The following is a 16855-nucleotide window of genomic DNA, read 5'->3' as shown; positions in this document are numbered from 1 at the left end:
TTACGAAATATATTTTTTTAATAAGAAATGAAACATTAAAAGATGTGTTATTACTTGTGAACTGCATTTCTTTTACCTTGTTAAAAAATCGAGTTTTAAGAGTTGAAAAGAGTTTTATTCATTAGCAGTAATAATCAATTATTTCACATTTATATTGTATGATCGTCTGGAGGAGAAATTTATGATTTTCGCATTATGTCACGCGAACAATCGCAATATTTTTGCAATATATCTTATTACTTAAATGTTAAAGACATTTTTTATATTTCGCCGTGCACTATATTTAAAAATCTTATTAATGAACCGATTATGTTTCAAGACTTTTTATGTACATATTGATATATAAAAATACTGTCGATTCCGCAGTTAACTGATCGTGGACAGCATTACCGATCTTTATACATATTGTTTTATTAATAAAAGTCAAAAAGACGAACTTTCGAGAATGTTAGATGACACATATTACTAATCGCGCACAAGTATACCAACTGCATAATTGGCGTTAATTAGCAGCAATTAATAAAGTTTTCTCTTTTCCCGAAATTAGTATATCAAACGGATTCTGTTGTTAAAATTGTAATAAACCAAAAAGGTGAATAAAACTGTTGAATAAAATTATAATAATAAAATAAAATAAAATTAAATTAAATTATATAAATAATATGTATTTATATATATATTCTAATATAAATATATATAAAATATAACTTTTCAATCATTAAATAGAATCATTTAATTTTGTGTTTATATGTATATACATATATTACTCCACTATATCAGATATCATTATAATAAAATGACATTGTAATAAATATTCAAAGACTATATAGAACAAAACTAGAATAAAAGAAATTAGCATTATTTTAAATATTCTTTCTATTCCTCTCTTTCTTCCTCCTAACATTCCACTGTCACTCCTCAAAATAAGTGTGTAGAAAATGGAGGGTTAAAGGAAGAAGAAAGAGGAATAGGACAAATTAATTCACTATTTATTAAAAGCAATGATGCAGAAAATAATAGAACATAATTCTAAATGCTTTAGTAGGGCAGAGTACATTATTGCAATATATCGAAGTAAAATTGATTTATCGATGACGCGTCAAAAATTTGGAGAGCAGATAGATAGAATTCCCACAACGAAAAAAATAAAATAAAATAATATACAGACGTCATTATAATAAAATGACATTGCAATAAATATTCAAAGACTATATAGAATCAAATCTTTTCTTTTTATTAAAAAAGGCATGTTACGGTATTCTCGCAAGTCTCGAAGTCTTCTCGAATATTTCCAAGTGTATTGATGCCGTTTTACCGTGGCACTGATTGTGGTTCTTTTCAATGATTATTGCGGTGCATGCTTCGTATTGTTAGCGGCTGTTTGACAGTTTGACAGTCAAACAGCCGCTTTAGACATTAATTAAATAAAGTAAATTATATGATTAAATTGCTGCGATATAAATACCGAGAAAAAGGAGAAACAAATAGAAAAAGATATTAAAGAAAAAGAAAGAAAGTGAAAAGAGAGAAAAAGAATAAAAAAGACGAGAGGGATAAGGAAAGGTAAATATATACATATAAAGTACACAGATATGAATATATAACTTTCCCCATTATATTATACTTATATTTAATATATAATTTATAATGATGTAATGGAAGGAAGACTGAGAAAGAATATAATAAGCAATTAATATTATTATTAATATTTACAACTAGAAAGGAGACGAAGAATAGTCAAAAATAAGAGAAATGATAGAGAGAGAGAGGATAAAAGGATGCTTTATGTAAGACAGAGAGAAAGAAAGCAGAAAGATAGAAGAAGAAGGGAATTGAACATTATACTAAAATCTTTAAAATTAAGTGAGTTTAATTCCATTAAAATAATTAATACTTTCAATCAAAATGGTTATATAATCGTTATTTTTGAAGAGTAATTGAGTTTTTTTGTTAATACGTCGCTTTGAACTGACAATTTTAATAGCAGAACGTTTGATATATTAAATCCGGGAAATGAAACTTTATTAATTACTTAAATTAAAATGTGGATGATATCGCCAGCGATGAAATAATTCAAGAGATGCAATCGTTAGGCGACCAAACTGGCATAATTAAGCATTTATTCAGTTATTCGGTGTTAAACAAGCTTATCATTACTGCGACAACGTTTCGACCTTTGGTTTAGGTTATCAAGTCGTTATCAAGTCTATTCAAATGATGAGCAGTAATTATTTCATGGTTGTCTATTACACATCACAAGCACACGTCAGAAAGCAAACTAAGATCTCTTTCAAAAATAATGACAAGCGAACACACAGAGGTCGAATTCGACCTCTTGTCATTATTTTTGAAAGAGATCTCAAATAGATGAATTAAACGAATCAACAGATGTATAAAATTACAGTAAATAAATAAAATAAAATTATATTATAATTATGTATTCATATATTATATAAGAGTCTCTTGCAACAATGATATCGAGTAATTAATTTTGATAAGTAATATTTCTTTTCTTTTCAAATCACGATTAGTTTTTACAGACAGTGTCTTGCATCAACTTTTTCATTAATAATACAAGGATTTATAAGATTAAATATTATAAAATAAATTGGTTGTTTTTGAAAAAAGAAAGAGAGAGAGAGAGAGAGAGAGAGAGAGAGAGAGAGATTAAGAGAGAATATAATTTATCGTTGTGTTTTCTCAATTTTTAATGTTATATATATAATTGTTAATGCTAAATATGTATATAAGAAACATATTTCTACATTTGTTTAAATATGAAACATATTATATTCTTCTATAGTAACTTTATATATATACATATAAATATATATATATATATATATATATATATATATATATATATATATATATATATATTTAAATGCATATTAATAATTTTATTTTATTTAATTATTATAATATTATTCATCAGTTTAACACGTTTAATACACCTATTTGGTTTGTCCGTGTCAGATCCACAATTGTGTGGATCTCAAAATATGAAACAATATGGATTTATATTAGTATGTTTTATTACATATTATTAATAGCGCGTAGCCTTTTTCACTTTAGTATATTATACATATAGTGGAGTAATATATATATATATATATATATATATATATATATATATATATATATATATATACACAAAATTAAATGATTTTACTGAATGATTGAAAAGTTATATTTTATATATATTTATACTAGAATATATATAAATACATATTATTTATATAATTTAATTTAATTTAATTTTATTTAATTATTATAATTTTATTCAACAGTTTGACACGTTAATTCACCTATTTGGTTTATTACAATTTTAACCACAGAATCCGTTGATGTACTAATTTCGGGAAAAGAGAAAACTTTATTAATTGCTGTTAATTAATGCCGATTATGCAATTGATATACTCATACGCGATTAATAATATGTGTCTTTTAATATCCTCGAAAGTTCAATTTTTATTAATAAAATATTTTACATAAATATCGGCAACATAGTTCACGAGTAGTAATGTATCTTAAAACGCTCGAAAATTCGCTTCTGAATGATTAGGAAAACATATTTCGCAAAGAAGGTATCGTTCTTCCCGCGGATTTTAGCGATACCTTCTTTGCGAATCATGTTTTCTTAATCATTCAGAAGCGAATTTTCGAGCGTTTTAAGATACATTATTGCTCGTGAAGTACATTGCCGATATTTATGTGAAATATTTTATTAATAAAAATTTATATTTTAATCGAATAAATTAAATAGTATAAGCTATAATAGAAACAGGCACATCTAATAAAAAACTTTTTTATAATAAACAAATATTAAAATATTAATAAATTGTATTTAATACATTAATTTTTAGTGATAGAATATCTGTTCTTTTCTCTCTTTCTTTTTCTTTTTCTGATAGAAAAAAAAACAAACATACGTAATATATATAAATGAATAATTAAATAGTTATGATGAAAGAGAGAACATTTATTTAATATAATATGACAAATTTCTATAAATACAGAACGTTATACATATTTAGTAAATGTAATAAGTACAGGCAGTAAATTTGTACATATTTTTCATTATTAATTTATATTTAATTATTATACGTCTATAAATATATGTGTGTATAATATAAATTTCTATCGCTTTTACAAATAATTGTTCACACACATCATTGATATAATTTCTTACAAATATAATAAATAAATCGTGCAATTATAATAGTCATACAGTAAGTCATAAGATTGCTTTCGTTGAAGTATTTTACACATTTCATAATCGTGTTTCATGTATTTTAAATATATCGCATTAAATCAAATAATAATATCATTTTAGTTAAGGAATTTTATATGTATTTTAGAATCATTTGATTGTACATATTTTAACGCGTTAAATTATATCGTAGTATAGTGCGTATTTGTTATTGTCTGGCGCGAGGAGAAAGAGAGAGAGAGAGAGAATGAGCATATTCGACCTTGTCTTTGACGTCACGCATTCCATAGTAAGGGAAGGGAGCCCGGCGCGTACGGCGTACGTGACTAGTGACAGCCATGAGTCATTCATTCTTACTCCGGCGGGCCTAGTGTGCGCACGTGTTTTTACTCCGATGTCGGCGCCGGCGCCGGCGCCGGCACAAGCGCCTCGCGTTCGGTCACCTCGAGGTCGAGCGCGTCGTACACGTTTCTCGCGACGATAATACGTAATAATAATACGAATAATATGTAATAATATTACGATAAATCTTAACGTGTTAAAATACGTCTAAAATGATTTCGAAATAAAATAATAACATTCGACCTTGGTGACATATAGCGCGCTATTGTTTTTGACATTGATAATCGGTTGTTGAGAGCACGGTCTGTGCTTCGGCAATGGGTTTCGGTCCTAATTGACTAGAGGTCGGTCGATTGTTGGAATAAATCGTTGATGGGCCCTTTTTCTTGTACCGTCTACCAGCCCTATGACGTATCATGTGGACTGTCTGTATGATAGACACATATGCTCATCCGAAATCGTACCTAATGAGTTTGAGTCGGTCTGAGATGCCGTGTTGCACGAACGAGAATCGAGCGTACCTTATTCGCGATCGATTCCCTCGATCTTCCGTCCTCTTCCGATTCGGACTTAACTCTTGCTCGGAGTTTGATCGCGCCCGACTTGTCCACTTCAAGTATGATTCTTGTGCGTGATGAAATAGGATTTTCGATCTTCCGAAATTCGGGAGTGCCGTCAAAGTATCGCGCGTAAAAGTGCGGAAGTGCCGTCCAAACTATCGCGCGTTTTTACTTTCGTACGGTTTAAAATATTGCGCGATTTTATTTTTGTGCCGTTTCAACAAATTAAAAAAAGTATATCGCGCGTATAAAATAATAGTTCCTGACGTCCCTTACAATCTGAGAGGAAGAGGAGGCCTAGGGGAGGCATCTTGCATCGGCGGAGCAACCCCAGGGTAAATATTATTTGTATATTAATTAATAAATGCCTTATACGGAATAATTCGATTCTTTTAGTTGAATGATTTAATGAAAAGAAATTCAGAGATAAAGATTTTTGTATAAATCTTATAAAAGTTTTTATTTAAAAAGAAAAGTTTTTTTAATTTACAAAGTTATTCCATATTTATATATATCTGCTTATTATTGTACGCGTCGAATATAAATTTATTAAGTATAATAATAAATTCTTTAATATTAATTATTTAAAATCGCTGCTTTAATTTGGATTTTATCTTATATGTTACAGATAACATAGCTTCAGTATCGACAACTCCGCTGTTGCGCATCAGTGTCGGTGAGTGACAAAAAGCTTTTATTATATTTTAAAGCAACGAATTTATGTAGAGATTCTGGTAGACAGAGATGTAGATTGTAGATAAATCCGTTGCTTTAACCCTCGGACGGCAGAATAACGTATTCTAGTGAGTTCTGAGTCAATTTTAAATCATAGAAAAATTTCTTTTGTATCTTTATTATATGTAAGATAAAATTTTATATTTTTTATATATTTTTTTTTAATAGAAAATTTTGTTAAAATAGAAAAGTTATACATATAAATTGAAAGAAAAGGAAAAATATTTTAGGAATCAGAATATGTAATATTTATTCCAATTTTATGCAAGACACGTATTATAAAATGTAATGATGAAAATGATGAATGAAATATACATAAAATATTTATTTCAATTATATATTTGTAATATGAGTTTTATGAAACAATTTTAAAGATACAGATGTTAATGACCTGCCGACAGAGGGGTACCTAATATACATGCTAATATATTTTATATGCATCGAAAAAATTATATTCTCATCTTAAGAGTACTTTACTTATAATATCTTCTTTTAAAATAGATATCAAAAGAATCTTCTTAATATTAGTTTAAGGGAGAAATCTTCTACAGAGTAGAGTAATTTTAGATATTCTTAACATGCAAGAATGTATACTAAAATGGATATTTATTTACCATTATATTATTTAATATTTGAGATCATTAATTTCAATAATTACAAAAAAAAACAATTTTATAAATTGTTGACATTGGCTATTTATTAAATCTTTGACAAGTTAAATATATATATATATATATATATATATATATATATACATATATATATATATACATATATACATAGTTTTACTTAGTTTGTATATGTATATAAGATATGTCAAAAAAAGTATTAATATGTAAAGAAGAAGATATTCTCGTTTATTAAGAATATATCTATAAGAAGAATTTATAAAAGTATATATTTCGAGAATATAATTTTTTCGGTATATGCATGATTATATTATCTTTTTTGCGACTTTAAACGACTGAGTGACGTACAACGCGTTTAGAAAACGATTATAATATCGTACGATCCTAAACAAATATAGGTCGTCTTATTTGCCGGCGATAATATTTAATCGGCAATAGGAAAGAATTATTTTTCTTCTTTGATCTCTGGCTAAAAATCGAGTCAGAATAAATATGGCCAGGAGCAACAAAGGTAGGTCCAACTGGCTAGAAAAGTACGTGATCAAATACTGGCTTCCTTACCCGGCCAACACCCGCCGGACAATGGGCAGAGGCGCAGAGCGCCCATTTTTTAATCATATCCAAGCGCTTTACGAGCCTCGTGCAAAGCGGTCCTTTTCGTTCCCGGCCATCTTGTCGGCCACCCGAACGAGCCGACGAAACCGCGCCCCGCGAGAAGCCGCCAATCACGATCCACCCGCGGCGGATCCATACTCGAATCGATACGCGCCGACATAGATCGATCGGTCCGGGGCCTTCCGCCCACCGAAGCGCGCACAACCCCGCGACATTCGCTCATTGATATTGATATCGATCGCACAAAAATATGAGTATATTCTAAACTAAAATATTACAAAGTTTAGAATTAAATATTACTAATCGCGTACAAGTATGCCACTTGGATAATCGGCATTAATTAACAGTAATAAAGTTAATAAAGTTAATAAAGTTTCTTTTCTCGAAATTAATATATCAAACGTCCTGCTCTTAAAATTGTAAATTCAAAGCGGCAAGTAGATGATGAATTAAATGAGTCAACTTATGAATAGAATTACAGTAATTAAATAAAATAAAATTATATTATAAATATGTATTTATATATCATATATATATATATATAGTTACATAAGAGACTGTTGCAACAATGATCTAGGTTAATTAATTTTGATAAATAATTTTCCTTTTTTTTCAAATCACGATTAGTTGTTACAGAAAGTGTCTCGCATCAATTTTTTTATTAGTAATACAAGAATTTATACGATTAAATATTTAGCGGGGACCTTCTTTTAGCTCTAATGCTTTAGCTATATAAATTAAAATGCTTGTCAAGTAAAAATTAAAACTTTTATTTTTTATTTTATCTTTTTTAAAATAATATGTAATGAAAATTAATGAAATTTTTACGATTATGACAGCGAACACGATATAATTCGGACAATTTTTACTCAAATAAGTAAAAAGTTAACATTTTTCTCTAATTAAAATATTTTGTATATATACGTATAGATATATTTGATTTTTATTTTATTTAATTGAATCTATCGATATCTAATAATTTATTATTGTATTTGTAGAACAATATAATACTCTAAATTATTAAATTGTTGAAAGAAAATTTTTTTTTCATATAAAATAAGTTTTAATTTGTAAAATGTAGAATGTAAAAATAGCGTTTAATAAAAGAAAAAGAATTACCAAAAATCAAGATATTATTGGCAAAATTAGAATATTGACAATATTTACATGGTTATTTGATATTAAAAGTAAATTATTGCTAGTGTGGAGAAATAACAAATTATTTTTAGGTGAAAGTGAATAAGCAAAATTGTGTTAATAAATTTTGTGGACATGGCACGAATCGCAACCAAAACTGTGCGCATTATGTGTTATCCATTGAGAACATTCGTAGATTGGCTATGTAGTTCAATGTCCACGTTTTTATGTCCACAGAAGGCGTATCGCTTTCAGGAATCACGTAAAACCGGGCCGTGGCGTCTCTCACGCTTCTCTCTGCATTTGTTCAATTGACGGATGTCGTGTTCTTATAATGTAATTTTGTAATGAATAGAAAGAATAAAAATTTATTTAAAGATTCTAAAACTAGAACCTTCAAGCTTCGAAACGCTTTTTTATTGATCTTATTTCGATTATTTTTAAGGAAGTTGCAACTACTTGAAAATTGACCTTTATTTTATATGGAATTTGCCCTTTAATTTTTTTGCATAGGGTATATGTTTGATATATTAAAAATGCATAATTTATTTAGTTTGCTGATTATTTACAAATATGTGAACAAAATTATCAAAGAGAGAATATTTTTAAGAATCTCAATAAAATCTCAATAAATTCAATTCTTAGATTTTTTCCAGGTATAAAATTGTTTTATATAATTATTTGTAAATAAATATATGAGAAAAGAAAGAAAACACTGAGAGCGTTGAGTACATCTGACATATATTTTCCGTCGTATATCATATTTCGCTAATAACATTACATGATACAATAATTAAAAAATATACTGTACTTTGCGAAATTAGACAGTCAGTACTATAAGTAAAATATAGTATTAATATTATAACATTTTTTGCGGTAAAGTTGTCTCTCGGCGATCGATCGATATGTCGTCGCTCTTTCTCTCTCTCTCTCTCTCTCTCTCTTTCTTTCTTTCTTTCTTTCTCTCTCTCTCTCTCTCTCTGTTTTTTCCTACAAGAGAAGATGAAAACAGTTTTACAAAATATATAGTGCAAATATATAATATATATACGCTCGCGCTATACACAACAAGAAGGGACCCTTCAATCATTGTCTCTCTCTCTCTCTCTCTCTCTCTCTCTCTCTCTCTCTCTCATTCTTTACTAATATTTGATTAACGAATTTGACGTGAATACTCTTCTGTCAATAGTAATTAATCCCTATTAATATGTCGAGTCACCCCTCGATATGGCTAATTAAAATTCAAAAGATCTAAGACTACGGACGATGGAACCTCACGTTAATTAGCTTTATTAAATTAGCTAATTAAAAACGGACATTCGTTGTGATCGCGAGCAAAAAAAAATCATTTGTCTCGCAGAATATAATGATAAGCTGCTTAGTATTATCACTATCGTTCCTAAGTGGAGGAATGGATGTAAAGGCCGGAACAATAGATCTCGACAGAGACGCCATAAAGTGTATAACAAAATATAAATGAAGCATCAATTGGAATTCTTCTGCGAAAAAAATAGATATTTTATTTAATGGCGTTAGAGCCATTATTTTTTAGGAAAAAAAAAAAAAAAAAAATCATCATCATGATACTGATATCGCGATTCCTCGTTTTTTTTTTTTTTTTTTTTTTTTTACCAGCAAATTCAACTCGTGAAATAATATATGAGAACAGAAATGTGAATGATTTCCCTTGGAAGCGATATTTGTGTTCATATCATATATTGCATTATTCTGTGCATCTCTTCTGGAAGATAAGCTTCATTATAATATTCGTGAAGTCGCGATAAAGATGAATCATTCTTTTTGCAAATAATACTCCAAGTTTCGTAGAATACTGTCAAAAAAAAAAGCCTCTATGATATTTAATTTTTTTTCTTCTTTTACTCCGTGTGATAACACACAGATTGGACGGCGAGGAATGCAATAAACTGTTGCATAATTTTTCAACGAATTCACTGAGTGGAACGTGAACGAGTATCTTCTTAAGCGTCGGCCTCCGTTTTCGATTTCTATTGCGAAAAAAAAAATCGGCTAACGCTCTCCACTCATTTTTCATTTGTACAGAATTTACTCTACATATAAGTTGATCCTTAGATTCTAATATTGCTACGCTTTGTTCTTCGCATTAGATCACTAAGCTCTTTTTGGAATACTGCGTATCATCATCCGCAAATATACTCTCCAAGTGCGAAAGAGTCTAAGATTTTTAAAAAAATTCAAAAAAAATTCTTAGAATTAAAGGTTTTACGCGCAGATTTCACATTCAGCGATGACATTTTGATTATCCTCTGACGTCGAGAAGACTATATATAATAGAAAGATTGCATAGAGTGAGTCATTTAAGATCTCAATTTTCCATTGATCAATATAATCATATTTAAGCTAATATCTCTTAATCTCGTAAAGTATAAGTGAAAAATAATCATGGGAATCATATTTATAATATATATTTTACGATATACACATGTGAGGACAAATTTGCATGATTTATAGATTGCCCTCAACAGTAAATAATGTGTTAAAAAATTAATTTAAAAAAATTAAAAAATTTTGAACTTTTCCAAAAATAATAATAATAATAATAATTTATGCTGCAATGGCATTCTTATATGCAATAAACATATGTATTAATTATAATGTCTATCAATTATACCGTTAAAACATAAATCTTGTACGGCAATCCTATATTTATTTATCATCTACGAACATGTATAATTTAAATCAGAAAGGAAACACATTTATCTGTTTAAGAAAAGATTAGTGAAAATAATAAATACACCGTGAATATATTAAACGATTCACTCTACACGTCGATGAGAAATCTTGTAAAAGGAGAGAGATTTTAAGAAACAAAAATAATTCCTTCTCCTAAGTACTCTATTAATGAAAGAAGAAAATTATCGATTATTATTAATCGATATATAATACATCAAGATCTTTAGCATTTTAAAATAAAAGTCTCCCATCATAAATTGAATCATCAATTTATCTCTTTTCCACGAAACATCTTATTCATTCTACAAAAGTGGAATCTTTAGTCGAATTCTAAGAAACAGAGACTATCAAGATTCTAGAGCTTTCAAATTCTATGAAGAATAGAACTTTTCATTCAAAGCTCTACATAAAATAGAGCTACGCTAGTGCTTGTGAAATGCGCGTCATATAAATATAAATCTTTTCAACTATTCGCACTCTTCTCTCTCTCTCTCTCTCTCTCTCACACACACACAACACATACGCACATACACACACGTACTCATGCACGTCCTCTTCTTCCTTTTTTTTCTATTTTCTAGCTACCTTCACTACTTTGTCGTACTTTTTTTTTAAGTGCATAATGGCGTAAGAGTGTTTAAATCGTATAATTTAAATATATATCTTAAACTACCTTCTGCTGCCGAGAAAGATAAATATAAAATTAACGCGTACAATAATATATATGTATATATATATATATATATATATATATATATATATATTATTGTTGCCCGGCCTACTATTTATCTCTTTCTTATGTACACTCGCGAAATGATTCGCGCCTCTCGATAAGAAACTTGTTCAGTACTCGCGAGCTTGTCCTCTACGCTAGTTTCGACAGACATCAATTACTTTATCATAAGATTATGTTGGTCCGGAAGTAATCAGGAATATCAGACGAGAAATATAGTCGCTCCTCCTCGTCGCAACCGCAACATTATATCGTTATATGTTATTAATGGTCCTTCTTGACAGAACACACGTTTTTTTTGTTTTTTTTTTTTTGGTCAAAGAGCTATACAAAATTTCGTTTGTACTTTGACGCTACTGTGGAGAATCGCCGGCTAATCGGGCTCATCCTGAACTCATTTGTGTCACCCCTTCATTCGTATGTAGTAATAAAACTAATTAACATATCGCGTGTGAAAATACAGCTACATCTACTTCTTTGTATATTTCTCTCTCTCTCTCTCTCTCTCTTTCTTTCTTTCTTTCTTTACCCGGCAGAAAACACACGACAAAGTATCTAGGATGTTCGAAAGGAAACGAGTGTAAGGCGGATATTCAGTAATTTAATAGTCACATGTCAGTAGATAAAATGCAAATGTAGATTTTATTTTATTTTTTTTTCCGAAATAATTCTCTCGGTCAAATAAACTCAGTCATTTTCGCGATAATTCAGATATACTTTGTAGAGGAATTATCACTATTTTCCATTTTATCTTTCACAATATGCGTGACTTTTCCTTCCAAGTCCATCCCAGATACTTCGAATACTTAATACCATCCTACATTTCTGCTTGCTAAAGTCTGAAGATAAGAGAATTTGCAATTTTACTTTAGGTCCTATTGTTGTTGGTGTTATTATTGCCGCTGGTGGTATTGTTATTATTGTTATTATTGTTATTATTGTTGTTGTTGTTGTTGCTGCTGGAATTGAGCGGGCTGCTGATGTTGTCGATCTCGCGCTGAGCCCGCGATATCTTCACCTTGTCACGTGGCGTGCCGTCCTCGCCGGTCTCCATCGCGAACATCTTCATCTTCTCCTTGAAACTAAGCTTCTCCGGCACCGCCCCGATTTGCGAATTCTGCTGCTGCTGTTTCTGCTTTTCCGCCAGTCGTTTTTGCCTCGGGTCCCTGGACAAGCGAAAAAGAATTATTTATTTGTTCAAGATTTTAGGACTCTTTTATATCGCATAAATAATAATTTATATCATATTTAAATATAATTTATTGAACAAACTTACTTATACACCTCTTGAGCCCCGATTACTCCAGGAGTGGCACCAGTAAATGAAGTTCCGGATCCTTCCGGCGTTTTGGGAGATGCCAATAGATTCTCCGCGTCGTTGATAAAATTCTAAAAGCATAATCCAACAGATTGTAAATGTATTAATTTCGAGAAAATTGGAAATAGAATAAATACACATATATATATATATATATATATATATATATATATATATAGCAATATCCACGCGTAATTTGCATTTGCAGTTGTATCTCTTGGCAAGAATGTAATCTAAGGCATCAAAGATCGATAAATTATCTATTTAATAATTTAAAGCATATATTTTACAATTAATTTAATAAGCTTATAATTAAAATTAAAATTATAATTGTAATTAATTTTTAATTATAATTATATAACTATAATTATAATTAATAATTTCAATTATAATTATAATTAATTTTTAATTCTAATATAACTATAATTTTAATTAATGATTTCAATTATAATTATAATTAAAAATATTATAAATAATAGGACGTTAACAAAATTTGAATTATTACATTATCGAATTGAATAGAAGCTGAATTATTTTGATAATTAATATACAAAGGTAATAATAGGAAATGCATGATAATAAGGATTAAATTTCTTGCCAAGACAAGTAACGCAATTTTTTAGAGCAACCAGAATAATGTAATCGCGTAAAGCAATGGTTACAGAAATTAGCATCGGTCATGTAGCATAGATGATATGATGAATAAAACATCTAGTAATGAATACACAGAGCGCACAATACACTCGAATAAGAGATACGTAATCTCACTAGACGGTAATCGCTATGACTGACAGTCCATGCATCATTAAACATTTAATAATGACAGATAGCAACGATATATCTGTTTTGTAAGTTATATCTTACTTGCTTATATGTATATCTGCCATCGTATGCATTTCGACAGAATATTCATATTTATAATAAATGTGAATTAACGATGGAGAAGTTAACTCTTTGAGGAATTAAATTTGCTTATCTAAAATGCAGACCGTGGTGTACAAAATGTATTTGACTTCAAGTAACATAAAATGTATTTAAAAATATACTAAAATATAATAATTAAAAAATATATAATTTTATGGATTTTTGGATGGCTATTTTTTACTTCTTTCGAGAAGATTAATAAAGTATACATATATGATTTGCAATATATAATTTGTGTATGGCACTGAAATATTGTTTCAACGAAAAAACACGTGAAATCAATCTCTGCAGATATTAATTCAATGACAAAAAATTGATGTTTTATATATATATATATATATATAAAACACTTACATTGGGATCCTCTCTAATAATGTCCATTGACATCGACGGTGGATTCGATGTTCCGGAGGACATATTGCGCAGCATAGACTCGCTATTTGCATTCGAATCATGAAAAGAGACCCTTTTCATCGATGCTGGCTGCTGAGAGGTTGGAGGTAGATTAGATGCGGTCGAGCCGTTTGACCTGAGAGCACTTTGCTGAGACATAACAGCGTAACTGGAGCCTCGTTCCGGTGGCGGAGGTGCATCATTGACGCTGTTTTGCGAGGCTAAAATGAAGAGAGATAAATGATATTTTCAATTTTTATCTACCAATTTTTTTAACAGATGATATAAATAATCTAAGACAAGGACAAAGTGCCCTCACGATCCATAGACGCCTCAGAGGCATAGCTTCATATTTAATTTACTAACGCATAGACACGCTGGGTCCGTTGATGATCAAGTTGTCTAAGCGTAGCATGCCCGGATGCAGCTGGCTTCTTGGGTGCTGGCTCTGCTGATATGTTTGCTGCTGCTGGTGCTGCAGTTCCTCCTGTTTCTTCTGACTCTCCTCGAATTCAGCCTGTTTTCGTTTTACCTCGTCCATCCTCCGTTGTAATTCCCTGTCGTCCGTGGAATGCGACATGGAATACGGCTTCTGACCGGAACCGAAGTGGCTGGAAAGGGGAGTGCCATAGTTGGGTGATGACACATGCTCCTCGCTCTGACCCGTCGTCGTTTGCTGCTGGCTCGGTTGCATGTTCAAGCCGCTGTTCTCTTGACCGAGACTACTCATCCCGACGTTCTGAGATTGGGCAGCTTGATTGGGCAGAATATGAGAGTGGCCGCTGACGATAGATTGGCTACCAATAGGCTGGAGAGGTAGACCACCTCTTAAAGACTGATTTCCTGTGTTCGTTCTCGATAAGATTGGCAACTGCTGAGTCCCTTGGACAGTCTTTTCCTGACTAGCCGCCATTCTTAGCAAGCCTTGAACCCGTTGCACACTTTCGTTGTCCAGATCGTTGCTTTCTTCATCGTCATCTTGATTGGCGACCTCTTCCGCTCGTTTTTGGAAGTCTCTCTCCAATTGGAGCGCTCGTAGCTGCTCTTCCTGCTGCTGCGTTCGATGCGTCAACGCGCTTAGCTCGGCGATTTGCTGATCTCGCCATTGTCGGGCGGCTTCTCTTCTGCGGGCTTGTTCCTAAAAAGGATAACCAGCATGTAAATTTCAAAGTAAAAAAACTGAAAATTCAAACTCTGTGTATTTATTATTACTACTGCTTTCTTTACTATCAATTTATTTGTGTCGCTATTAATTTACCTTTTCCCTTTCTTCTCGCTGCCAAGGATTGGTTGCACTGTACTGATACTGACGCGGTTGCTGCATGGCGTTGATTCCTCCCGCAGGATAGTAACTACCCCGTGGTGGATCTTGCATGCTCGCGGTGTACCTAAAAAGAGAAATTCCCTTCTGTTATTTAGGAACTGAATTTATTATAATGACTATACGATAGGTCAAGACACATTACACACCTTGTGTCGGCTTGTTTGTACAGAGGGTGCGTCGAGGTGTTCGGCGGCGGTGGCGGCGGACTCTCGTTAAATGTGTTATCAGACGGCAGAGCCGGTCTCGACGGCAGGACTTCCGACGACGTCAAAGAATGACCCTCCCCGTTCTGGGCTCGATTGACGACACCGTCATTCGTATACTGATCGACGCGCTGCTCCAGACTGCCATTCGGATAGATCGAACTGTTCTGGGAACTGACAAAATGTCGGTTTTGTTCGGCGTATGACCTCGCCTCCTGACTGTTAGAGTCTCGAGTGCCGAGCAACGGATTTTCATTGGGCATCGGATGGTGACCGCGAACGATTGGCGCCTCGTTCTTCGGCTTGGGCATCATCGGACCGCCATATTGACCACCAGCAGATACCGGATACCGATTGGGGTATTGGTTGTACTGCGTACTGTTGTACTGGGTATCCGAATAACTATAACCAGGCGCGTTTTGTCTCGCAGCGATGTAGCCAGGATTCGTGCCCAGGCTCGACGTGGATCCGAGCGGTGTTCTCGGCGAGCGAACATTCATCAGGGTATTATTCGGAGCCTGCTGAACAGGGGGAGGCGCAGCGGCTACTCGTGATGCCATGTTGTACATCGCTACCGGCGGTCTATGTTGATTGAGCATGGGCGGGCCTCCGCCTCGCAGCTCGCGCCGACGAACCTCTTCCTGCATCTCCTGCATCTTTGCTTCCTGACGAATTATGTCGCGCGAGGACTGGGAACGCGGTGGTGGGGGTTGCTGCTGATGCAGTTGCTGATTACCCATCACCGAGTAGCTCTGGTGCTGTTGCTGGCCTTGCGGCTGAGTGACGTAAGCGGAAGTCGGACGGTCTCGCATGTGAACGCCGCTCGCTTCCAGCGCACTTCCGGGTGGCCGATTCAGGGAGTTTTGCGAACCTCTCAGGGAAGTCTTTTGAATGTGCTGAGAGTTTCTGTGAAAAATACGAGATTTTTCTTTAAATTAATTGAACACATAATTTTGGGAAAAAGGGAAAAAATTTGTTTAAACGGCAAAAAAACGGAAAAAATGAAAAAATAAAATA

At 32.1% G+C, this 16855-nt stretch overlaps 1 protein-coding gene and 1 long non-coding RNA gene across 13 annotated transcripts in view; one reads left to right on the top strand and one right to left on the bottom strand.

Moving 5' to 3' along the window:
- The first annotated feature begins 5053 nt into the window (after positions 1-5053).
- On the top strand, positions 5054-8547 carry LOC140673095 (uncharacterized). The gene is made up of 3 exons (XR_012047999.1): positions 5054-5450; positions 5744-5791; positions 8469-8547. It is a non-coding gene; the product is annotated as an uncharacterized lncRNA (long non-coding RNA).
- Positions 8548-8955: 408 nt separating this feature from the next.
- Cno (adherens junction formation factor afadin) overlaps positions 8956-16855 on the bottom strand; it is a 48180-nt gene continuing 40280 nt past the window's right edge. For all 12 annotated transcript variants that reach the window (XM_072905737.1, XM_072905736.1, XM_072905735.1 and 9 more), the window contains 6 exons: positions 15782-16744; positions 15570-15699; positions 14678-15449; positions 14273-14532; positions 12953-13065; positions 8956-12842 (listed from right to left, as the gene is read on the bottom strand). In XM_072905737.1, the coding sequence (XP_072761838.1) occupies positions 12545-12842; positions 12953-13065; positions 14273-14532; positions 14678-15449; positions 15570-15699; positions 15782-16744 (2536 nt within the window). In that variant the 3' untranslated portion in view covers positions 8956-12544. The remainder of the gene's footprint in view (positions 12843-12952; positions 13066-14272; positions 14533-14677; positions 15450-15569; positions 15700-15781; positions 16745-16855) is intronic.

Source organism: Anoplolepis gracilipes, chromosome 14 (assembly GCF_047496725.1).
Source record: "Anoplolepis gracilipes chromosome 14, ASM4749672v1, whole genome shotgun sequence".
Taxonomy (NCBI): domain Eukaryota; kingdom Metazoa; phylum Arthropoda; class Insecta; order Hymenoptera; family Formicidae; genus Anoplolepis; species Anoplolepis gracilipes.
Note: the sequence above shows the minus strand (reverse complement) of the source record. Positions and strands in the feature narration are given on the sequence as shown.